Below are 24,489 nucleotides of genomic sequence, written 5' to 3' on the forward strand. Positions count from 1 at the left end.
TTCAATTCAACCTTTATTATCTTGTTCTTTTCTGCTTTAAATTAATTTCCTCTCCTTTTTGTAACATCTGAAATAAATGAAAACATCCTGAACAGGAGTGATAATAAAGACTGACTTAATTTAAATTGATACATAATAACAAAAAGACAAACAGTAAAACATAACAGGTAATGTTTTTAACGTGTCTGTAAAACACTGTTCCAGCTCAGCTTGGTATGGTAGGATTTGGCATCTTAATAGAAATGCCTTCAGTTGGTTGCTTCGTCTTAAAAACATAAGATTCTCTTATTGCATTTGGCAGAAAAAAAAAAAATACAAACAGGAACAAAATGCAGCTAAAAACAACAACTTAAGCGACGTATGCAATAGTGCCAATGTTTGTTTTTTTTTAAACTTTTGAGCCATTACAATATCCAGACAGTCAAGCACGCAAACATGTACACACATCCACACACACGCACTCTTTCAAATGTAAGATGTCAGATTAACAATTATTCACTTCCCTGACTGGAGCAGATAAGTGTTCAAAAAGCACACGCACTCACTGTCACACACACACACACACACACACACACACACACACACACACAGTCTCACACACAAACACACAGTCACACACACAAATCTCATGGACAAGAAAGAAAGAAAGAAAAAAAAAACATTCAACATTGTAGCAATAACACAGACACTCCCGATATCCTCGTCATCATTATCTTCATCACATCCTCCCCCATTCGGTCATACTGTCATCACTCCTTTCATGCACACACAGGCAGGCAGGAGGGCACCTTGTACAGCGAGTAAATAAGTGATCATAGTCATCATTAACATCATGACAATATATAATAACCAACTTGATTTCTCGAGTAAGAAAAAAAAAAAAAAAATACAATAGCGAGGTCAGTGTTTGAAGGGGAAAAAAAAAGGACATCTCTGAATTTCCACAAAGTTTCACACATTTCTCTTTTCTTTTAAAACAGAAGAAAATATGATAAACAACCGACGTACATCAACAAGGAGATACAATTTTGCTTGTCAAATATAAGAGCAATGTGTAACTGATGAGAAGGTGTGAAGGCTGCTGACATGGCGGGCGGCCGCTGGTTGTTAGCCAAGGCCACTGCTGTTGTAACTTTTAGTTGTCCTGTAAGGTCGGTGTAGTCGTTTTGTAGCTCTGGTTCAAAAAAAAAAAATGGAGGGATTTGTGGAGGATGTGTCAACAACAAACCCAGAGGCATATAGTGCAAGTTTGGCTAATGTTGTTTCAGTTTTGATTTTTCTTTTCTTTTTTTACCCTGGGTCCCATGTTGATGACATATTTTTGTAGAGGTGTCGGTACCTACTAAAAACGCTCTCTTTTCCCAGATCTCAAAAAAGGTTGCTGATCGTCCATTTGACTCTGTCGTGTGGCGCTGTCCCAAATTTTCTACAAACTCCAGATCCTTCCCCACTCTCAAACTTCCGAACACGAGAACTTAGAAGTACGCCAGCCAGGTCTATGAGGGCTCAGTCTGCAAGTCTGAATTTTTGAGATTCAACCATTAAATAGTAATACAAAAGAAGTACGTTGTGGCACACTAAAAACAGCAATAGCTAAACTTGTTGACATGTACGACTCTGGCTGAGCCTGTCTACAGTGCATGCCTGAGTGATCGGGTCTCTGAATGCAGATGGTGGGAGAGATTTGGAGTAGAAAGACAAAGAGCTATCCAGTTGGGTCCTAAAGAGTTTAATGGATTTCACCTTTTTATCCGGTTCAAGTTTTACTGTTGTCTTCATTTAAAGTTAAGCGGTTTAATGTGCATGTATGAGAAAATAATGTGTGCATGTACTGCACGTAGCCTGTGTGTAGTATGGATGTTGAGTAACCAAAGTAGCTTTGATTCATGTCATCTCTACAAGTAAATAAATACAGAGTGTGACATATGTATTACAACTTGGGTGTAAAATGTATGTGTCAGTCGGCCCCTCAGATGGAGTCAGCCCCCCCGCCCAGCAGGTCCCCTGGCAGCAGCGAGGCGGGGCTGCCCATCTGGTGACGGTCCTCAAGTGCTGGGGAACCCCAGAGGCTACTGCTAGGGTACCCCGCCCCGCTCATCCCACCCATTCCCCCCCACAGACCCTGCCTTCCGGCCTCCGCACCTCCAGCCCCGCCCACCCCGGTCCCATTGCTGCTCCACTGGGTGAAGATGCCCAGCCCGGGCCCCTGGGTGGAGGACTGGTCCGATGAGCTGCCTGTGCTGTCCAGACTCTGCCACCCGGAGCTGGAAGGCCCGGCTCCTCCATTTCCTGCTCCTCCAGCTGTGGAGCCTCCTTCTACTCCTCCCCCACTGCTGCTTCCTGCTCCTCCCCTCTCGCAGCTCCCTCCGTTACCGTTGGCCCCCACTGCGGAGGATGCTGTAGGCCCAGAGCCTGCAGAGCCGGCCGTGGTTCCTCCACTCCCTGCTCCTCCTGCCTGGGAATGTGCAATGTAGCGAGCCACATCCTCCTCGCTCACAAACTCCGCCAAGATGGTGGTGTTACCCAGAACACACCTGATATAAACAAAAAGTCTGTCTGTCAGTCGTTAGGGGTTTACAATAAATTATACTGTAAAACGTGTCATGTGATACAAATTCTTGTTTTTATGCAGTACAATTTTCTTTCTATTTTTAATTGATGAAATCGATTTACCAAGATACAGTATTATTGAATATAGTGATGAGTAATGATCTCGATGACATCAGATCATTTTGAAATAGGCTTGAATTGACTGAGGTTTTCGGTAACAAGATGCCTTATACCATGCCCACATAATTATGGTAAAGCAGTTCATGACTTGAAATCACAGTGCCTCCCAGTGGCAAATCATTTCACATTTTTGGGAAATACACTTATTTGCTTTCTTGGCAAAAGTTAGATGAGAATTAGATGAGATGATTAGATGATACCACTCTTATATTTGTATGGTAAATATTAAACTACGTCGGCAGACGGTTAGCTTAGCTTAGCATAAAGACTGGAAACAGAGAAACAACTAGCCTGGCCAGAGACGGTGCTGAGTGTAGAGGTGATCGTGAACACAGATTATGACTGATTTTTTTCACCCCACGGTCACCAAAGTAAATATTGGACCCATTCATCACAAGCCATATACACTACCGGTCAAAAGTTTGGGGTCACTTAGAAATTTCCATTCCACTCCATTATAGACAGAATACCAGCTGAGATCAGTTGCATTGTTTTTTTAAATCAGGGCAGCAGTTTTCATATTACATTATATGTTTACATAATTGCAAAGGGGTTCTCGACTGTTGTAGAAAGAAGTGGGTGATCTTTAATGCAATATCTACATTGCCCATTATCAGCAACCATTCATCCAATGTTCCAAAGGCACATTCTGTTTACTAATCTGATATCATTTTAAAAGGCTAACTGAGAAAACATTGGAGAACCCTTTTGCAATTATGGAAACATATAATGTAATCTGAAAACTGCTGCCCTGATTAAAAAAAAACAATGCAACTGATCTCAGCTGGTATTCTGTCTGTAATGGAGTGGAATGGACATTTCTAAGTGACCCCAAACTTTTGACCAGTAGTGTATCTCCTGAACATTCTGACACAAAAGTGCCATTTTTCAGACGGACACATCAGGACAAAATTAACTTTGTTTGAGACCCGTTTCTGTCTCAGGACCAAACTCTCACGATATCTGGCAACACATAAGCTACATGAATGTCCTAACAACACAAATTTTCGTAACTCTAGATGTCTTTTAGCTGTGTAAATATGTAATTTTAGCAAAAGAAAATATTAATAAATTATACAAATATAACTTTTCATCCATCCACATGATGTTCACTACAATTTCAAACAAGGCCACGCCCATTTGGGAGTTTCACACCATTGGCTCAGCGTGTAATGCGCTCAATAATTAACATTGTATATTGTGTTTGTTTGATTCGTACAAACACCAAAGTGTAAAAATTACATTTTCAGGTTTTTTTTTTTTTAACAACAGGTAAAACAAATTAGATATGTTTTAATTATTGAGCTTTATAGGCTACTGGTTTCAGTTACAAATTGACCATATAGATATGAGAGTGATATTGTAAAGATGTCATCAAAACAACAGACTGAGTCTTACATGTGGAGTGCGCTCTGGGCCTTGGCTGCCTCCTGTTTGGAGCTGTAGCGAATCAGAGCGGTGCCCTGGGTCAGGCCAAGGTGAAAGGTCAGAAGAGGGCCGTGCTGCATACAGATGGTCCTCAGAGTGGAGCCATCAATCTGCAGGAAAATACAAGATGGACGATGGTGAACTTAAATGGAAGATTGACCGGTTTAGGTATGAATTTCAGAGCAGTGTTGATTAGTGTGCTCGTTTATGAGCAGTGCATGCATGAAGTGAGATAAAAACAAGCCAGCCTGGCAGTAGTAAAATAGTTACAGCTCTAGATCTTTACAAAAACAAAGAAAAAAATAAATAAATACTATTTCCCCCCACGGATGTTTCAGCAGTTGTTTTTGTAAAACATGTCTGTGTTTACCTGTGGTGTGAGGTTGCTGAGCACCAACCAGCAGCTTTCCCGAGAGCTGCCGTCACTCCAGGTCGAGGCTGCAGAGAGACAGACAGACAGACAGACAGACAGACAGAGAGAGAGAGAGAGAGAGAGAGAGAGAGAGAGAGAGAGAGAGAGGAGGGGAGGGAGAGAGGGGAAAGAGAGGAAGAGAAGAGAGAGAGAGAGAGAGGGAGAGAGAGAGAGAGAGAGAGAGAGAGAGAGAGAGAGAGAGAGAGAGAGAGAGAGAGAGCGCGCAAACGGGGGAAAAAGTGTGAGTGGGAGTTTTCCACATTTCCTGTGAACACAATTGCACTCTGTTTTTCCCCTTGGCTTCTTAAATGTAATACATGATGAAAAACATTCCCTGCTGCTTCCACTCAAGCTTGGCTACTCTTCCAAATCAAATATAAATGGACATTTTGGTTCAAAAGAGCACTGTGTTGTAGCTAAGCAATCAGAGCCAGTTTTATCTCCTGTACATTTAAATCAGATGAATGATTCAACGAGCACTGTGCCTGGATGAGGAAAAGGCAACCTTGTAACCGAAACAACATTAAAAATGCAACGGGCATTACCAGTGGTGCTCGAGCCACTGGCCCAGCCCCGGCCAGCCAATCGAGGAGCTCCGCCAGACCAAGGAGAAGGCGATGGCTGCTTTTGACTGGCTAGTCCTGGAGGTGGGCGGGAAAGCTGGGACAGCTGGTTCTGGCTGCTGCCGCGAGTAGCTTTCCAGGACTTGTGTCCGATGGGCTCTGGGGGCCAGCTGGTCTTGTAGTCTATGTACTTTGCTGTAGGGTTACAGAAAAGTGAATGAGGGTCTGGAGGGGTTGTACACTGGCAAACCTAATACCAATAGGTAGCAAAACCAGCATTGTAATCAAGAAGAACTTTGACAGAGACGCAAGTAAAAGATAAAGGCCAAGACTGCTTTTATAATTCACAATTATTGATTATAGATGTAATGTCGTTATGCCCATGCAGCTAAAGAGGCTTTCCCTTATTTGACATAATCAAATCACTTTATCACTTATAATACTGCATTAAGCATACACTTTTCCGGCATTACAATTCTCCAGCTTGTTTAATCACATTTTGGAGATGGTGCATGTGGTCCAGAAGTTATTGGGTCTCAAGTGAGTGACTTTAGATTATGACATAGCTGAACTATCAAGTACAAGTCGCGTAAGTTGTGACTTCTATCATTCAGTTACGTACAATAAATGTTTTAAATACATCAAGACAGAATATATGTGAGGGACAATCAGAAATAGGGCAGCGACTTACGATTATTTTCATTAGCAATTCATCTGCTGATTATTTTCTCAATCAATCGATTCACTGTTTGATCTATGAAATGTCAGAGGATAGTGAAAAATAATAATTTCTCACAATCACAACTTCCTAAAGCCCAAAGCTCACAACTGAGAAGTTGGAAGTAATGAATGTTTGACATTTATGTTTTGAAAAATAACTACAAACGAATATTATAATAATAATCAATGGTTAAGTTGCCAGTTATTTCCTTCGACAGTTGAGTTATCAATTAATTAACCAATTGTTTAAGCTCTAATCAGAAATCAAGACAAAGCCACACACCAGCCAGAAATGAGATGTTGAGTGTTTGTGTGTGGTTACCTGAGTTGTGTGCGTGGTTGAGGGGACTGTCTGAGGCACTGTAGGGCCAGGCACCAGGTGAAGGCAGCAAGGTGTTGAGGGGAGGGGTGGGATCTGCAAACAAAGGCACCGACCAACTGCGTTAGTCATTCATTCATGATAAAATGGCGAACAAATATTCAAAAAACAGAGTCCATATTTATGGAGACTTGTTCATTGTAGAAAGACAAAAATAGTTTTTTTGCCAAAGTGAACACAAGCAAAATTTATGAAAACAAAAAAAGATCAATACACAATGAAGCCTGAAGACATCTTTCTTTGTGCAACGAGGCAAGAAATGGTACCAGAAGACAAACAATAAAATAAAGAAGGTAAACTAAGTAACTGCTAGATATGGTGTGTTCACACATCTTATGGTACAGATAATGAGGCGGTGGAGCTGTTAAATGCTTACCAGTATTGTCTTGTAACAACTGGTGCTCAGTATCATTGAGGTTAGGGGACACTGCGTTTCCCATCATGCTCCCTGGGGTCATGTAAGGGTCAGAATCGGGGTCGACACGGTCGATTCCCTTCCAGGGCACACCAGGCTGGAACTCTAAAGAAGAAACACACGTGGTCTGTTGAAGATATTTTTTAAAAAAAGGTAGAGAGAACATTCCCAAATTGTTCTCCGAAACAGAAATGACTTATTCTCCTTTTTTGTCTTATTTTAAACTTTGTGGGATCCTCTAGCTCTGGTTATAACTTTAACTATGACTTGTCACTTACCAGGGGGCCAGCTGGGCGTGGGGGTAGGCTTGGTACCCATCTTGTTGCCAGGGGTGCGATGCCAGTTGTCTCCCAGCCCGTCTCCAACCATCATGTCATACTGAGAGTAGGGCGAGCCCCCTGGCATCTTCATGGGGGGAACAGGACCTGGAAAGCGATGATAATGTATGTTACATCACTGAATACCAGATGGGTTAACTAATGTAACCTTAATATGTGACTTCACAGCTAATCCCATTAACACTATCTGCCTCAAGACCCTTTTATGTATTCCGCTTCTTATAAAACAACAACAACAACAACAACAACACAATCTTACCATTTTTGTGGAATGCGTTCTCAGGTGAGGAGGTGTCTGGAGAAGAGTGTCCTTCCATCATCCATTTGAAGCGGGACTGCTGAATCCCTAGGTCCTTCATGCCCCCAGGCCCCCCCACTACAGAGCCACCCAGGTCCAGACCTGGAAGGTTCACCCCAGAACCAAACCCTGCTTACAGCAAGAGACAGAGAACAGAGGGAAATATGAAGAGGGTTATTTTTTTTTATTTGAACATAAAGTAAAGGGTAAGGGAGAGATTTAGCTTCTTCTTATTATTATTTTTTTCTTCTTTTAAACCGATCAAAGAACAAGAACCCACCGGAATACGGCCCGAGAGTTTTCTGGTGCAGGTCAGCCACAGATCCTGCCAGGCCTGGGTGGTGCAGGGTATCAGCCCCGGGCAGTTTGGGACCGCCACCTCCACCATGGTGGGAGGGGGAGAGTTTGGAGCTGCCGCCTAAACTCCCGACCTGCTGCTGCTGCCTCTGCTGCTGGAGCACCGCCATTATTCTGGCCAGCTAAGGAGACACGGCAAAAAAACAAGAGTCAGCACCTGGGAGGAGGATGTTAAGAAGTGACAAAGACTGACGCTGCATTTCATTACTGGTTCAACATGTCCTCGTTCACTTCCCCTCAGCGCTTCCCCTCGGGGGAATCCCCGCCGCCATCTTAAGTGTTTTTAATTTGTCTGAAAAACTGAAGGGAACTTGGTGAGATCGACCAACGGAGGGCTGAGGGAGCGAGTGATCCATGATGGTCACTCCAGAGGTGGATATCACCCACAATGCTTTGCAGTTATGCATTTGGTGCAAGAAAATGCATCCATGGTTAGGTGGCAGTAATGTACAACCAGTACTGATGGCTGACCACCAAAGAAGGAGAAGATGAATAAATACATTTCGGCTTTTAAGCAGACCTAATTGATAGTATGATATTCTATGTATGTGAAAAATGTAGGCAAATATAACTAATGTCAGTTAATATGCACTTAGATTGTTGTACTTGTGCAATTTCTTAATTGCCAGCCTTATCTGTAAACGCATGAAAATATTGTTTTTTTACAAGGTAACCCCTAGCAATAATATGATCAATCATGATACAGATCACAAACTTTCTAAAGCAGAAACTCATGCAGCCCATTAGCAAGCCTCACTGAAAAATTAGTCTGCAGGTATTTCTGATGGTAAAATGCAGTAATAATACATTCTATAAATATTTGTATAGCGCCTTTCATACAAGAAATGCTTTACATTAAGGAAATCGCATGACATAAACAGCCACAGAACAAACATAAAAACAGGGATAGAATGCCAATTAATGGAAAATAAGATGGAAAATAAAAACACACTTGAAGCAGTAGCGCTTAGCCTACAACTGGCCGCGATCCATATAGTTTGGGCTGAAAGTGAACACGGGCAGGTGTGTTCCATTTATATCCCTGCTCCTGTCCCGCCCACTATCACTCTGCTCTCCAAGTGGCCTCCGTACAATGTATGCTGCTACGTGATATCAAGGGCTGAGGGGAAGTGTACGAGGACCTGTTGGACCACCAATGAAACGCAGCACCGGTGAAATGTTGCGTTTATGTGTACCTGTTGAGGGTCAGCCTGCTGCCGCACGTTCGGCGTGAACTTCCTCTGGTTCTGCAGTAGCTGCTGTTGCTGCTGTTGCGGCTGCTGCTGCTGCTGCTGGAGGAGGAGCTGACAAGCCTGAACGGACACAGACAGAGCAAAACAGAAAAAGAAATGAGGAGGAGTGAGATGGCAACAGAGACAAAAAAAATGCACTCTGCACAGCAATTTTAAAGCTGTGCATTGACAAACCAACGTATCAACTGCGTACTATGTAGAGCTGGCTCCACTGTGAGTCAGAGCTGTAGCAAAAGTTTTTTTCATGAAAATACATTTGTATCACAAACTTTTGAATTTGATGGTGACAGGGTTAATACACCGTTTCAATTTCCAAAAATAAATATTTTTCACCTAGTTACTTGATATGATTTAAGGAATTTTTGGGTAAAAATGTGAGATGCAGAGGGAGTAAAAATCGTAATTTGTTGATATTTACTGTATGTACACAAAATGTACAATCATATGTGAAAAGTATGAAAACATTTCTCATTCCTTTCTTATTTTTTTGTGAAACTTTCCAACTGTGCAGGACAGAAATGATCACATCATTTCACCATATATTTCCAGACTCAGCAGACCTGTGATGGAACTCTCAGAGATGTATAGTGCTGCTTCTTACCAGCTGAAACTGGATGTGAGGTGGGTAGATGCTGCTGAGCATGGCGATATGCTGGGGGGACAGCTGTGGAGGGAACACACCTCCCCCGACTCCTGCCACTCCTCCCACGCCGCCAACACCCCCCACGCTCCCGCTGGGAGGGGGCATCTGCTTCAGCACAGAGCCTGGCACCTGGAGACAAACACAACGGCATGCAGGCACACCTGTTACCACAGAAACGCTTTGGTGCTGTAACCCCTAGCAACCACATTAGCTTACTGCTTCTCCCCGTTTAACAATGATTCTCTTTTATGTTCTCATTAACTGTTAACAAATGCCTCGACTCAAGTGAGTGAATGGAATTGATTGCTAAAAAAAAAGACATGTATTTCACTTTGTATTCTTTAGAAGTAAGCGGGGAAACATGATAAATGTCTTGAAGAGAGATTATGCACTCTAGGGACCGCACTGACAAATAGACACTATGCACACTGCCAGCAGAGCACATTGTAAGCTCATACACAAGAGTCAGACCATTACAAACTATGTCAGAAGATTTACAGCACACAGACGAGTAAGGTACGCAATCAGTCCCTTACATGATCTGATGGAGTGTGTTGATCCCACATTGGAGCCTATTTACAAATAACGGTTTCCCCATCAGCCTCACTGCAAGATCTCATCTTATAAATGAATATATGTGAAGTGCATGAAGATACAAATGTCAAAAGCAGATGTCTACATTGCATTTTCCTACAAAATACGAGTTACCAGCTTATTATAACAAGTAGAGTCATAGAAATTGATCACACAAGCATGAATGTAGAAGTGGGCATTGCAACAATTTAAAACTTCCAAGTTAAGAAGTAATTATGCGTTTAATTGCTTACTTAGGAGCAGACATAAACTGTGAAGATGACTTGCTTCACAACCAACACTGACAGTCAACCCACATACTTCCTGTGTCAATGCTAGGTGTAGAAATGTAAACATGAAAACAGCTGGGAAGCTGGGAATACTGATCACAGAATAAAAGCAAAAGCATTAGTACCTGAGGTGACAGGAACTGATGAGGCACTTGCGCTCGTATCCCTGGGGACTGGTTCATGGGTGGGACACTTGGCTGGTGTCTTGACTGAGCCATCCCTCCGCTACTGCCAAAGATACTGTGACTGCCCTGTGATCATAGATGGAAAATTAAACCTTAGAGGACCCATAAACGTGCAGCCAAATACATGAAAAATATACAGATTACACAGAACATGACAGACTGGAGCAGGACAATTTGGGGGTATAATTGTATGATTATTTTTCGAAAATGTAAAACTACAAGAATCTAATGTAAGAAATGGTAGGACAGAAACAAGAGGCGTGGTTATCTTACTTGTCTAAAGGGAATAGTGTGGTTGAAGAGGGAATGGGGCTTGTAGACAGTGGGTGGTGAATACAGAGAGCAAGGACCCTCCTCCCCAAGGCACCAATCCTGATTGGTCAAAGGCAAGGTCTGTCACAGTGACAGCCAATGGAAGACCAATTTGAGTGGTGGTGAAGGGGGGGGGGGGGGGGGAGTGAGACACAGAGGAATGGGGCAGACCAGGAAGAAAAGGTAGAATCACAAGAGGAAATAAAGAAGAGTAAGAAAGGACAAACTGTTATCTAGACGTAAGAAAGACATAGAAGAAAAAGATGCCAAAGGTGGCAGTGAGACATTACCTTGTCATAGTAGGACCCAGCATCGCCAGGTGCTGCCTCTTTGGAACCAGGTGGACGATAAGCCATCCCCCCTCCTCCCCTTCCTCCCTTCCTCATGTCTCCATTGTAATCGTTCATTCCCATTCCCATGCCTCTTTTCTCCGCATCCATCTTCTTCTCCTGTAGAGAACCTGGAGCCAGGTCAATGTTTGGGCCACTGGGATCATCATTCTGTCGGCAGAAAAGGCCAAAATAATCATTATTAACATCGTCGTCATGTAGAAATAACCAACCTGCCAAACGCCTGCATATTTTGGCAAGGTTATTATAGTTTTGCATTTTTCATTAGTTTTTATTTTTATTTTGTTTGGACTTTTTGTTTAAAATTTCAGTTTAGTTATAATTAGTTTTTAAAAACGGGTTTGCCATTTTTTGAAAATGCTTAGTTTTAGTCTTTTTTGTAATATGGGTTATTTGTCAGGGTCAATATTCAAAAAGGTCAGAAAAAGTATTGTGTAGGTCTAATAATAACTCAACAAAAAACATCATACAATTTTAGAAATATGTATTCACAATGTATTCAACAAATAACACCAGTACATCAAATGTACATATGATGAGCACAAATATGTAAACAGTCTACACAAGACGCCGCAGTAAGAGCAAAATGTGCAACGTGTGCCAGGAAAAAACCTAAATAGCCAATAGACTAAAGAAGACATACATGAACAGGTGTTTTGAACTTTGGTTCGCATAAAGTGGCAAACTTTTTGATGTCAATCGACTCACACAGTTGTTAGACATCCCAGTATAATTTTTTCAATTTCAAATTTTATTTATAGTATCAAATCATAACAAGACACTTTACAGATAGAGTAGGTCTAGACCACACTCTATAATTTACAAAGACCCAACAATTCCAGTAATTCCCACAAGAGCAAGCATTTAGTGCGACAGTGGCGAGGAAAAACTCCCTTTTAGGCAGAAACCTTGAGTGGTGAGGAAAACTTCCTTTTAGGGAGAAACCTCAGACAGACCCAGGCCCTTGGTGGGCGGTTGTCTGCCGGTGCCAGTTGGGGGTGTGATGAACAGTGGCAATAATAGTCACAATAAAGATATTGGAACTAGTTCATGGTGTAGCAGGGCACTGCAGGGCGTAGCATGATGTAGCAGGGCACTGCAGGGCGTAGCTGGACCAGGGCCCAGGGTTAATACACATAATAACCCACCCTCCCTCCCACTTTTGGTGTTCCTGCGTATTTACTAACCAGCAGCCATTGGGTCGCCGGTGAAAGCACTCCTGTAGTGTTCTCTGTCCTACAGTTGTCTCCGTCATGCTGCCTGGCCCTGTACCCATACATCCATGCCCTGTACCGGGGTTAGCTTCTGTTTCCGGGAAAGGGGGCTTTGCGTTCTCCTTTACCTTGTTAAGGTAAGCTAGGTTAGCCTCCTGGTGTGCGCTTCTCAAATGTACTTTCAAATTCGTGGGATTTTTCCCCTTAATAAATTGTCCACATATTTTACCACCTTCCATTGCAAGTCACTTGCTTATATCTGACACAGTCATAATCAAATAGGTCTCTGCCGCTTTCTTCCGACTTTCGGTACCGCCATGATGCCAGGCGAGGGGCACGGACTATGCTGTGTTCAATCTGACATGGAATGTCGGAATTTCTGGGTTCCCAGTCGGAAACTATATACTATGCCTATGGCACAGACTGTATAAAACAGGTCTACGGTCGGAAATGTCAACTCTGAAAGATATAACGTTATTTGCTCTATGAAAGACATTGACAAAGACGAAAGCTAAGGACATTTACTCGATTATTTTATTTTAGTTCGTTTTGTAAACAGACATTACAGTTTTAGATAGTTATGGTTTTTTGTAATGCTTCGTTTTTATTTTGATTTCAATTAACGACAATGTTTTTTCCCCACCTAGTTGTCGTTATTTCGTTCGTTTTCGTTAACGATTATAACCTTGGTGGGTACAAAACAAAGAATCTGGAAAAAAGGAAGGTTTTGATGTTTCCCTGCCACAATAACACTCAGCTGATGAGTATGAGTCTTACCAGCAGCCCCATGTTGGAGAACTGTCTGTTGATGGGGCTCATCCACGAGTCTCCTCCACCAGCTTTCAGTGGACCCTTAGAGACAAATACAAAGTCAGCAGACAATGATTTCACAAGTTCTACAAGGGTTTTAACAGACGTTAATACAATAACCTTGCCATACAAAACCAGAAGATATTTTTCCTATTTTCCCAGTGGGCCAAATTCATAAAATCAGCTACCTTCCACTTCTACTTAGTTCATCTTGTATCTATGAGATAGAATAGTGGCTAAATAGTGACACTAAATACATCCATGCCTTAATTAGACTATACTTTATAATTCTAAAAACTGAACTATCCCTTTAAGAATTATTTACCCACATGAAGATTGCAGGACCCAAAGTGTCGTGCCTTTGATTTTTTTTAAATACATCTTACATTTTTTATGCTTTTCCTTTATCAAGATTTATTTTCACCACCCACCTTGTTGCTGGGCTTCTTCCCAGTGTGGTTCTGTCCCCAGCCCCCATTGCTTCCCTGTCCCCAAGATGAGCCGCTTCCCTGGGAGCCGGCGCTGTTCCACATGCCACCGCCGCCTCCCTCCTCCTCCTCCTCCCAGCTTGAGTGTCGCGAGGCAGCCACAGAGCCCTCTTTGTCCCCCCAGCCATCTTGCATAGACTTTGAACCTGTAGGTAAAAAAAAAAAAAAAAAGTAATAAAAATCTGAAATTAAAATCTATTTCATGTACATGTTTTTTACTAATGGACTATTAAGCATGCCAATGTTATAAATGCAATGCATCAAATATATTTAGGTTAACCTGGCACAACCAACACAATCCTCAAAATCTGATTGTATGGATATCCAGTGGATACCAGATGTGATTTGATTCAAATTCATTTCAAGGTGTTTTCACCACATATGCTTTAGTTTTTATTTGATTTTCTAACCAGATTTGGTGGGGATGGGAGAGGGGTTTCCCCAGCCCGTTGTCTTCCCTCCAGCATCATCAGGCTCTCCCCAGCCAGTAGGGGCATCCGTAGTCTTTCCCCAAGCTGCCGTGCCATTGTCTACTGAAGGACTAGTTGGAGAAGTGCCACTCCAACCTGAAGGACCTGCAGACACACATGGACAACACAGGTTACGATGGAGCAAACTGTTAGAGACCCTTTATGTAAGGACACAATTGTTTCTCTTCAATTCAAGTCCAACGTCTAGACTCTGCACACGCAGACTGAGCTGTGTTTTGTTTACGTACTAAAGTCAGTCTGTGCATGTTCACAGGGGTTAGCAACAAAAGGCTATGGCAACTCTCTTCCTCACATGTACTTTTTTGATGAGTTATTGGCTTGACATTGATCCAAAATGCATATCAAAATCAAAGCATCTTCTCTGCAGTCACAGTATTACCCAGAGAATATTCACTGACAGAAAATGTGTTTTTACCTCAGCTGTACTCACGTTACGTTAGAGCACCCACTGAAGCTACAGTACTGTGGCTGAGTCCTGATAATGTGGTTTTGAGATGAAACTGCAGAGATAGCAAGCAGGTGTCTGGCTGAAAAACGAATACATCTCTTGTGACTCAGTTTTCATTTTGATACGCTAAACCTTTCCGGTAATGCATTTTTGAGTTGTTAACTTCTTTGTGATTTTCCACAGACAGCCGATAAAGAACATTTGTCAAAATGCTTCAACACCTTGAGTTGCCAAACTGCCTCAGCTGATTCAGAAACAAACTCCAATTCATACATCAGGGTTTTTCCTGGCTCAGACTGGGCCTTTGGGGGGACACATATGCAGTGGGGGGGTCTTGGCATCAAAGACTTCATTTCCTGCATTCTAATACATTTTCAGGCACAAATATATGGTGAAAACGTCTTAATTTATGTCAAGGTAAATGCAAAATTCTGGTGGCAGGTAACAATTATTTTTTCTATTTTTAAATATTGATCAAAACATTGTGAGTGATGTTGAATAGCCTATAGGCCTACAGTAGTGTAACGGACCTCCCTTACGGTTCAGCATGCATGTGAACTGTGGATTAATTGCAAATGTAACCCTCATAGTGTGAAATACAGTTTAACTGCAGCAGAGAGGCGGAGCGAGAATCTCGCTCCGCCTCTCTGCTGCAGTTAAACTGTATTTCACAGATGACGTCTCTGCAGCTTATTCAGGGAGTCAGGGCAATGCCGCCAAAGCAAAACTTTGGTTTTCATGCGTACTAACGTACGGCTCGCATCAGGTGTTTAAACAAACTGTGCCAAAACGTGGGAAAAAATATTTAACGCCACCACAAAACGTTTTTTTTATTTTATACTGAAAGACGGCAGAGAGAGAGAGCTCTGCGTTCGTCAGCAGCGGTTTCTCGCTGTGCCGCCGGTCCCCAGAGCAGCATGGTCAACGGGAGAGTCTGGTACAGTCTGACTCTGCAAATGGAGATACCATTAGCGCTATACAGCGGAGCGTTCAGATCCAGTCAAATCAGCGCTAGCCGCATGTGTATATACAGTAGTGACTGTGGATGAGAGGGAGGCTGGCTGCTGAAAATAAGACATTTTGGCGCTCGTGATATTCCTTTGGCGCTGGCTAAAACCTCTTGGGGCGGCACCAAAACTTTCTCTATGCAGGAAAAACCCTTCACATGACCTTTAAATGGAAAAATGCTGTTACACATTCAGCCCGGCAGATAAGCATGCATGTGTGAATGGTTTGGTGAATAGTTTGTTAATTAATTTTCTGTGTACTACTACTACGATTTCAATGACAAATGAGACTGTTTTCTTATTTCAGGAATCTGAATCCTTCACATTGTATAAGTAATCAATACTTTCCGATTTCCCTCCAGCAAAATTACCATATGATGAACTGCGGTTCAAAATTGTAGCTTATAATACGAGTTCAAAGTTTTAACTGATATTTCAGTTCTTCTGAAAGCGTGTTAAAAAAAAAAAAAAGTCAAGAAATAGGTTTGCTATTTAGGACATCTTTCCTCAATTAATTTTATTAAATGGAACCTATTATGCTTTTCCGTATTTTCTGTCATATCTATAATGTTACAATGTCGAATTTGAATGTTAAACGTGGCCAAAGCTTCAAATAATGAGGTAAACGTCTTTCAAGGAAATCCCTGTGAGCTAAAACCTCAGATTTCCCAATGTTCTGAATGCTCCGCTTTCAACGTTTTTTTTCCTACTGGGTTGCTATGATTGGTCATCTGCTCCAGGCAGGCTACTGAAGCGGTTTTTGGGGCTAACGTTACTGCAGTGTTTATTGCCACAAGTACTGTAGCTACAGCTAACGCCAGAGAAGCTGTAATCTTGGCTACCAATGTCGTTCATTTCTCCCCAATTTGGGGTCACATTACTGCTGAAACACATCCGGTTGGGTAGTATTGGGTTCAAAAGCCTTTATTTGCATGGTACAAAGTCCTGCTGTATACTAAGCCACCGACTGTACGGAGACAGCAACAACAGGAGCACTGATACGGAAAGCTGACCAATCAGAGCAGACTGGGCTTTTTCAGGAGGGGGGCTTAAAGAGACAGGGGCTCCAACAGAGCGTCTCATACAGAGGGTAAATGCAAGTGCAGTTCTAGTAGAAACACGAAATACATGTGTGAACTAGGGCTGCACGATTTGGAGAAAAAGTCATATTGCGATTGACAATGCTGTGATTATGATATAATGGTTTCATGAGTTTACTTAATTATCAAGGAAAATGCAGAAAATATGTATATGTAATCGCACAGTGACATCGCGGTTGCAATTAGATTAATCGTGCAGCCCTAGTATTAACCTTAAAATGCTATATAAAAAGGTCCCCTTTAAAAAAGAAGAAAAAAAAAGCAACATATGAAATAAGTATTTTCTTTATGACAATTTCAAAATCACTGCACTATGGTCAAGTTCACAGTTTGTGGTGTCTTACCTATAGCTGAAGTTTTTCCAGGTCCATGGCCAGTGTTGAAGTCTCTGTTACCTCCTAGCCCTGCGGCCTGCCTGCTAGGCTGCTGCTGTATTGGAGGTGCCTGTGGTTGCTGTTGTTGAGCCTGAGGCTGAGGCTGAGGCTGAGGCTGGTCATGCGGCTGCTGCCCAGCAGGGGCGCTGTTCTTATCCCACAGGTTGACCGGCTTGTAGTTGTAATGGGTTGGGTCTCCCCATGCTGATGTTCCATCATCTATCTCGTTCTTCCTGCTTATAGACTGCGGTGAGGGTTCCTCCCAGCCGCTGGGTTCAGAACTGCTTCCACCCCCTACGGAGCCACCAGGGATGGGCCCCGAGGTCCAGCCTGAGCTTTGGTTCTGATTCTGGGCTTGAGAGATGGGTTTCCTCCCCCCGCCCCCTTGCATAGCCCCTTGGTCCAATGCTTGCTGTCGCTGTGGATGCTGATTGCGGGGCTGCGATTGTTGCAGTTGTGCCGGTGGGCCTGTGATGGAGCCCGGCTGGCTGTTTGGCATCTGGTGCATTTTGTTTCCTCCACTCCAACTTTGATGGGGTTTGGACCCCATGCCCCCAGCAACACCCACCCCCCCTCCTCCACTCCCTCCTCCCCCTGTGCCCCCTGCTCCCCAGGTTCTCCGAGGAGCACCATCATCCCAGCTCCCCCAACTACCCACACCTGAATCCCCACCTGAGTTTCCTCCTCCATTCTTTCTCTCATTCTCCCATCCCCCTCCTCCGCTATTTGATTTAGACTGTTGCTCTCCCCAATCCCTACCTGCCCCAGCCTTCTGTCCTGATCCCCACCCACTCCCTCCTCCATTGCCTCCCATTTCTTTCCACCCCCCTGTCCCTTTCTCCTCCTTATTTCCTCCCCAGCCTCCACTCACTGGGTCTCCCTGTTGCCCAAGATCACCCCATCCTCCTCCATTTCCTCCTCTACTACTGTCTCTCCATTCCTCATTCCCCCAGCCCTTGGCCTGCTGGCCATCCCCAGCCCCCATCCCTCCTCCACCCCAGCCTGTAGCCTTCCCCTGCTGGCTATGTCCTGGCATTGCCCCTGACCCTATACCAGGTGCCGTTGTGTTCACTGGCCCAGATTGTGAGACGCCAAGATTCCTCATGTTGGGGCCTGACGGTGGTGGGGCTCTCCCAGACAGAGAGGCCCCACTACTGCTACTGTTGCTGCTGCTTTCCCAGCCCTCTCCGGGGGACCCAGCAGATGGAACCAGGGAAGGATTGACCCCTGGACCCATAGAATCAGTCATTAGAGTTCTGGGTCCTCCAGAATACTGAGAAGAACCACCAAGAGAAGATGCGTGTTTCGATGTAGTTGATGACGATCCAACTTTAATCTGTCCTCCGTGTTCTTCAAACTCCCAGGACGTGTTTTGTCGGATCTGTGTTTGGCCCCAGCCTGTGTTGGACAGGACCCGAGGGTCCAAATCAGACCGGCTAAGCAGGTTCTGTAAGGCAGCTTCAGCATTAGGTGCAGAGCGGGGAGGACGACTGTGACTACTGTTAGACCTGCTCCCGTTTCTGGAATTTCCACCACTGGATGAGGATCCTCCCTGTGCTCCCTGTCTGTCTACTCCCCCACCCCATTCCCCTGTTTCACTCTCCCCCTTCTGATTGTCCCAAGCTCTGGTCGTAGTGGTGGCTGTTGAGGAAGAGGAGGAGGTGGCAGGGGGGTTGCCAGCGGTGCTGCCCCCACTACTGCTGCTGTTACTGCTGCAGGCTCCACCAATTCCATCACCTCCTGGATTAGCTCCACCAGTACTGGTGGAGCTCCCACCCCAATCAACACCAGAAACCCCTCTCTCCCCTCCTACTCCTGATGACCCCCACCCTCCCTGAGATACCCCGGAGGTTTGACTACTGTTTGCCCCAGTTCCAGCACTACCCCAAGCATTAACCCCAGTAGTGGAACTTGGATACCCCCAACCAGATGTCCCATTATCTCCTTCAGCAGCTCCGAATCCCCCTGTGCCACCTGCTCCACCCTCCCATCCATCAGTTCTTGAGGCACCCGTTTTGGAGTTAGCTGCAGAGTAAGAAGACTGGCCTCTCCATGAGGAGGTGAGGCTGTGGTCTCCCACACTCATCTCGCCTCCTCCAACACCACGGTCCATTCCTCCCCCAATTCCTTCCCCCCCTGCGTTTTTTGGTCCCACTGATTCGCTGTCCCACTTCCCCCCTCCCATCTCTCTGTCTCGTGATTGCATTTGGTGAAGTTGCCGCTGATGGGTGCTTGATTGATTCACAGATAAAGGTGGGTGACCCCCCAGCACCCCGACTGCCGCGCCTCCCAGCCCCAGGCCCAGGGAAGCGGAGTTGTTGGCAGACAAAGACCCTCCAGGGCCCTGGTGATGGAAGGAAGATGGACCTCCATCCCCTGCAGCAGCGGGCCCATCCTGCTGCACCAGGGCAGGCCAGGCCGAAGGGTTGGCATTTGGATTGAAGTTGGCACCTGGAATCCCACTGCTGCCTTCGACGGGGCCACTGGCGTCATGGCTCCCTGGCACAGCGGAGGCTTTGGAAAGTGAGGAGGGCTGTTGTAGCAGAGGCCCAGCTGCAGCTACCGCATTCCCTCCTCCAAGATGACCCTGGGAGGCAGCCATCCCCCACGCCACACCGTTGGACGACTGCATACATTCATTGGGCAAAGAGAATGAGGAAGTGGGTGAGGATTGGTTGCCAGAGGCACTAATGCTGTTCACAGGCATTCCGTTGTTGTTGTTGCTGCTGCTGCTGCTGCCCCCTCCAGCCCCGGTGAAAGAAGCTCCTCCTCCATCACTGCCAGCGATGCTAGGCCATTCCTCCAGGTCGTTGCCATCGACGATCACCTTCTCCCTGCCCTGAGAGGAGGCCTGGCTGCCTGAGCTCGCCCCCCACATGGAATTTGCATAATTAGAAGTAGTAGTAGAAGCAGCAACTGATGATGAGGTGAGGGCCAATGAGGAGGCAGCTGCACCAGAATCTGAAAACGCAAATCCCACAAGAGAGAAACTTTAGGGGTCAAAAGGAAGAAAGAAATTATCTAAATAATTTTTACATATAATGGATCAGTTCTTAATGTGGCCTACAGCATTTCTAACACTTACCTGAGACAGCAGCCATGTTTGCATTGGGGCCATCTCCTCCTCCTCCTCCTCCTCCTCCCCCTCCCAGCAGCATGGAGGACAATGGCGGCTGACCCCTCTTCAGTAGCACTTTATGGTCCTGCTGGCAGCGGAATCGCGGCGGCACTTCTCTCGGCATGTAGCGCGGTTGCTGCTGAGGCGCCTGGGCACCGCCTCCGCTACTTGTACTGCCGTTTCCGGCAGCACTGAGGGCGCCAGCGGTGGAGGAAGAAATGGTGGTGGAGGTGGGCTGTCCGTTGGCCACCGCCAGGCGCTTGGCATTGTTGCCGCCCTGTGACGGGGTGGCAGCACTGCCAGGGCCCAAGGTGGCTGGGGATGGGGAGGCAGAGGGGGTGGGTCCAGGGCTGGGGGAGGCAGAGCTGCTCTGAGTGACAGGAGACTGGGCAGATGCCGGCTTGGTCAAGTCTGGCACTGCAGGACGAGCAAGGCAGGGAGAGAAACAGAGGGGATGAAATTAAGCATAATTTAAAACAAGTACATCTTGGTTAAATAATAACAGTGCGCAATTCATTTTCTGTAAATGTAAGCAAAATGTAACCATATTTTGGTATGAAGCAGATAAGGAAAGGGAAGATGCTAAAAAAAGAATTCCCCGATACAGATGTTTTGCATTTATCTTAGACTTTTTTGTTTTGTTTTAAACTACAACATGCAAAAATTGCAAAATACAATTAAGAATACAACCTAAAAACTAAAAAATCAAATGTCAGAAGACATAAAGGAACTTTTGGTGAACATAGCAAACACGTGACATCTATATATACACACACACACAGTGCTGCTTACCTTTGTTTTTTTGTTCTGTGACCTAAAATGATGAGAAGAAACACATTAGTTATTAAAAATCATTCTTTAAAAAACATCAAAGTGAGGACAACATAAATACATTTTATTCAGGAGACAACATCAAGAAGAGGTTCTCAACTATAAAACTGTGATTGTGGTTAGATAAAGAAAACATCCCCCCCCCACCCCATGTCTTAAACAGTATTCTCGTAACACTGACAGACATCATTTTCACAGTCATGATTTAGTCTTTTTCCAATTAGTTCCATTTCATATTTTCAGAACAGTGCAACCTAAAACTCCTCCTGGGTCAATGAAATCTTTCAGAATTGTGTTCATCGCAAACTATTGTTTTTTTTAAAAATTGAGTGATTTGTTAAAAAGTGAAGTCCTTTTTAAAATAACAAAACTCCATTCTGAATTGCCATCCATCTGACTTCCCCAAAAACCACTACTTGAGGTGAACTATAACAAATACACAAATGTTTAACATAAAGTTGAATATTATCACATGTAGTTGACATCAATTTGATAGTGTCATAACATGTGACATTGAGTATGAGTATATTACTCATATTGTCATAAACCATTATATGATTGGATATGGATGTGAATGAGATCTATACAACTGGTACAAGACAGTGGCACAATTTAAGGACAACATTTATTGCAAAAAGCACATACAATACACATGCAACAATAGTTCAACATCAATTAATTGATTCGGTGCCACCAAACAATCAGCTACTGCCAACAATTATAAGTGTTGTTGGTGTGTGCCTCCAGTAGGAGCAAGTTAGTTGAGATCCTAGATCAAGTATTTTTTAATGTTACGTTTTTAAAAGTTCTCATCCACACATCAAGGTTTACCTATGCACATGGTATATTGTGTTTAAACTAAAATTAACATCCAAGATAAGTTATTTCATGTGTAATGGAATCACTATATTTTGATGTAAATGTAAACTGCTCAGATATGAATACAGTATATTCCTAATTCATCCCAAAAATTACATAAACCCAAATAAGCAGAAATAGCACGCTAATAAGAACATTTAAGACTGCTTTTAAAGCTCAAACTGCTGTTGAACACAGAGCTGTTGTTCAATGGTGTCCAACCAATATGGCAAAGCTTGCAAGTAACTTTAAATATGCTCACCTTCTGAGAGGCTTCCCTTTTCCTTTTGTCGTCTTTTTTCCTTTTCTTGTCTTCCATGAACTACTGCTCCTGTCCTGATACTCCTTTCTTCTAGAAGAAAAAGAAGGGTATCCAAAAATGTAGTCACACAGTCACCATTTTCAAGTCACCGAGTGCTTCCTTTGTATAGCCAGTGGCTTTTAACTGTAAAGCAAATCACTGCTCAAAAAACACTGACCAATAGTTAATGATGACTGCAGCAAGAATCAAGGGAAAAAGACAACATAACAGTGGCACTGTGGCTCATGGCCACGTGAGCCTCCATCCATGTGTGTAAGCGACAATGGACTGCATACTCGATTGGATAAAGCAGCCATCAGGTGCTAGAGCTAAGAATACTGCTGGACATGTGGGCAACAAACAAGCAATTATCCCTATGATATGCATATTGTAAGCTGATCACGTAACTGTAACGCAGCCTTTAAAACCAGGAAGACAACACTTGTGCCATATTACGATATCTAAAATCTAAGACATTATCTAGTCTCATTTCACGAAATCGATATATTGCCCAGCCCTAGTTTCAACCAATTTGACGGTTTACAAAGAGCTTGATTTAGTCAGCCAACTAATAGTGTCAGCAGACTGACTGAGTCTGTATGTGGCTATGGAAACCATTACAAGTGACCAACTGAAGTTTTATAAAATGGAGTGTGAGCAAATCTTTCAGATTAAGGCTCTTTAACAGCTGTGAGACAAGAAACGTGTGCAATACTATAACACCAAATAATGCATTGTCATTAGGATGCCCAACATAAGAACATAGAGCAGGCTGACATGGACAAATCCAACTAACAAAATATTTATGATTAGATACCTCAATGTGGATAAATATTGATAAACTGTAGTGCTATTTTAGAGTTAGATGTTGATGCGTTATAGTAGGGCTGGGCGATATGGAGAAAGTCAATATCACAATATATTTTACCAAATATCTCGATATCAATATTGTGACAATATTAGAGGGTTAACTATTGGCGCTTTCACAAATTATATACACAATGAGAGTTTTGATAAATAATCATCAATAATGTGGATATAATGACTAAGTGGGTAAAAGCAAATAATAGAACTGCGAGAACAAGGTGGTAAAATTGCATCACTTTACTGTAATAGAGTTTAAAACCAGGAACAGACAACACTTGTGCCATATCACAATATTACGATTCAAAATCTAAGGCGATATCTAGTGTCATATCACAATATAATATCGATATATTGCCCAGCCCTACTTTATAGAAAATTATTATTTGATTGTTTTCTAAAGAAAACCATTGATACTGTATATATGATGGCCAAAACAGTAAAGGCATGATCCACTGATAATTTTACTTAGCTTTAACACTCTAATAGGCTTAGAAAATGTTACTTTACTGTAATGTAGCAAGGAAGCACACCAGTATATTAGAATATGGCAATAACCGAAATCCCACAGGATATCCAAACTCATATCACAATGTTGAAAAACTTAGAAGACAACAGACGGCTTAAATGCATAAACTTACTGAATTGCTAGACCCTGATGGTGTCTGTTTTTAGTTGGTTTCGTTTTTGCTCAGTGCCATAACAGTTCCAGCAGGCAGGATTCCTTGATTCACAGACAACGAACCCGACATCCTTCCTGAAGCATTTCTGATCTCAGGCCTGGTGCATCAGAAAGCCAGACCTGTTTATTATGTTATTACAAGCTGTCAGGTCTGCACTCAGCTCTTCAAATCACGGATGTAAACTACACCAGCTAATGTTACCATAAATGTGTTGTCCTGTCGACGTTATCACAAGCTCATCCGCATTTAGCTAGTTAACGCTACAACATTAGCTAACTAAGTCAGAAGATCTGAGCTTTCTTATGCTAAAAATGGAAGACACACAGGTGATTAAAGTCGCTTAAACTGGACCGTGCATAAACGGGTTAGCGTATATATCCAACCACCTTCATCCCTGTAACGTTAACGTTAATTATATGTCTATACAGGCGACAAGTTTAACAACAGCAGCTGCTGGTAAAATATGTCGTCGATGGCTAACATTAAGGAGTGGTTTGGCTCATAGGCTACTTTATAATATAAACAGCACGCAGATTACGTTACTAGCTAAATTACTGTTAGCGAGATCAACCAGCTTTCAAACAACGTAAGCTAGGTAACATTAACTACTCTGTTCTGTGTACACACCGAGCACTGAGCCACATATCTGCCACTGC

General features: G+C 43.5%; 1 protein-coding gene across 6 annotated transcripts in view; it reads right to left on the reverse strand.

Annotated features, from left to right (window-relative positions):
• The window catches only part of tnrc6b (trinucleotide repeat containing adaptor 6B), a 24,976-nt gene continuing 487 nt past the window's right edge, over window positions 1–24,489 (reverse strand). The window contains exons 1-22 of one of the 6 annotated variants that reach the window (XM_035997207.1): window positions 23,792–23,928; window positions 22,248–22,337; window positions 21,089–21,110; window positions 20,264–20,713; window positions 17,149–20,139; window positions 14,169–14,333; window positions 13,702–13,904; window positions 13,238–13,312; window positions 11,187–11,396; window positions 10,858–10,977; window positions 10,525–10,650; window positions 9,495–9,665; window positions 8,837–8,953; window positions 7,564–7,762; window positions 7,245–7,415; window positions 6,926–7,072; window positions 6,609–6,752; window positions 6,176–6,268; window positions 5,116–5,328; window positions 4,529–4,596; window positions 4,129–4,268; window positions 1–2,534 (exon numbers count right to left, since the gene is read on the reverse strand). In XM_035997207.1, coding sequence (XP_035853100.1) covers window positions 1,970–2,534; window positions 4,129–4,268; window positions 4,529–4,596; window positions 5,116–5,328; window positions 6,176–6,268; window positions 6,609–6,752; window positions 6,926–7,072; window positions 7,245–7,415; window positions 7,564–7,762; window positions 8,837–8,953; window positions 9,495–9,665; window positions 10,525–10,650; window positions 10,858–10,977; window positions 11,187–11,396; window positions 13,238–13,312; window positions 13,702–13,904; window positions 14,169–14,333; window positions 17,149–20,139; window positions 20,264–20,713; window positions 21,089–21,110; window positions 22,248–22,304 — 6,447 coding nt within the window. In that variant the 5' untranslated portion in view covers window positions 22,305–22,337; window positions 23,792–23,928 and the 3' untranslated portion in view covers window positions 1–1,969. Of the gene's footprint in view, window positions 2,535–4,128; window positions 4,269–4,528; window positions 4,597–5,115; window positions 5,329–6,175; window positions 6,269–6,608; window positions 6,753–6,925; window positions 7,073–7,244; window positions 7,416–7,563; window positions 7,763–8,836; window positions 8,954–9,494; window positions 9,666–10,524; window positions 10,651–10,857; window positions 10,978–11,186; window positions 11,397–13,237; window positions 13,313–13,701; window positions 13,905–14,168; window positions 14,334–17,148; window positions 20,140–20,263; window positions 20,714–21,088; window positions 21,111–22,247; window positions 22,338–23,791; window positions 23,929–24,489 lie in introns of those variants that run through there. The other 5 variants (XM_035997208.1, XM_031297973.2, XM_031297971.2 and 2 more) reach the window with 5 other exon arrangements.

The sequence above is a fragment of the Sander lucioperca genome, chromosome 22, assembly GCF_008315115.2.
Source record: "Sander lucioperca isolate FBNREF2018 chromosome 22, SLUC_FBN_1.2, whole genome shotgun sequence".
Classification (NCBI taxonomy): Eukaryota; Metazoa; Chordata; class Actinopteri; order Perciformes; family Percidae; genus Sander; species Sander lucioperca.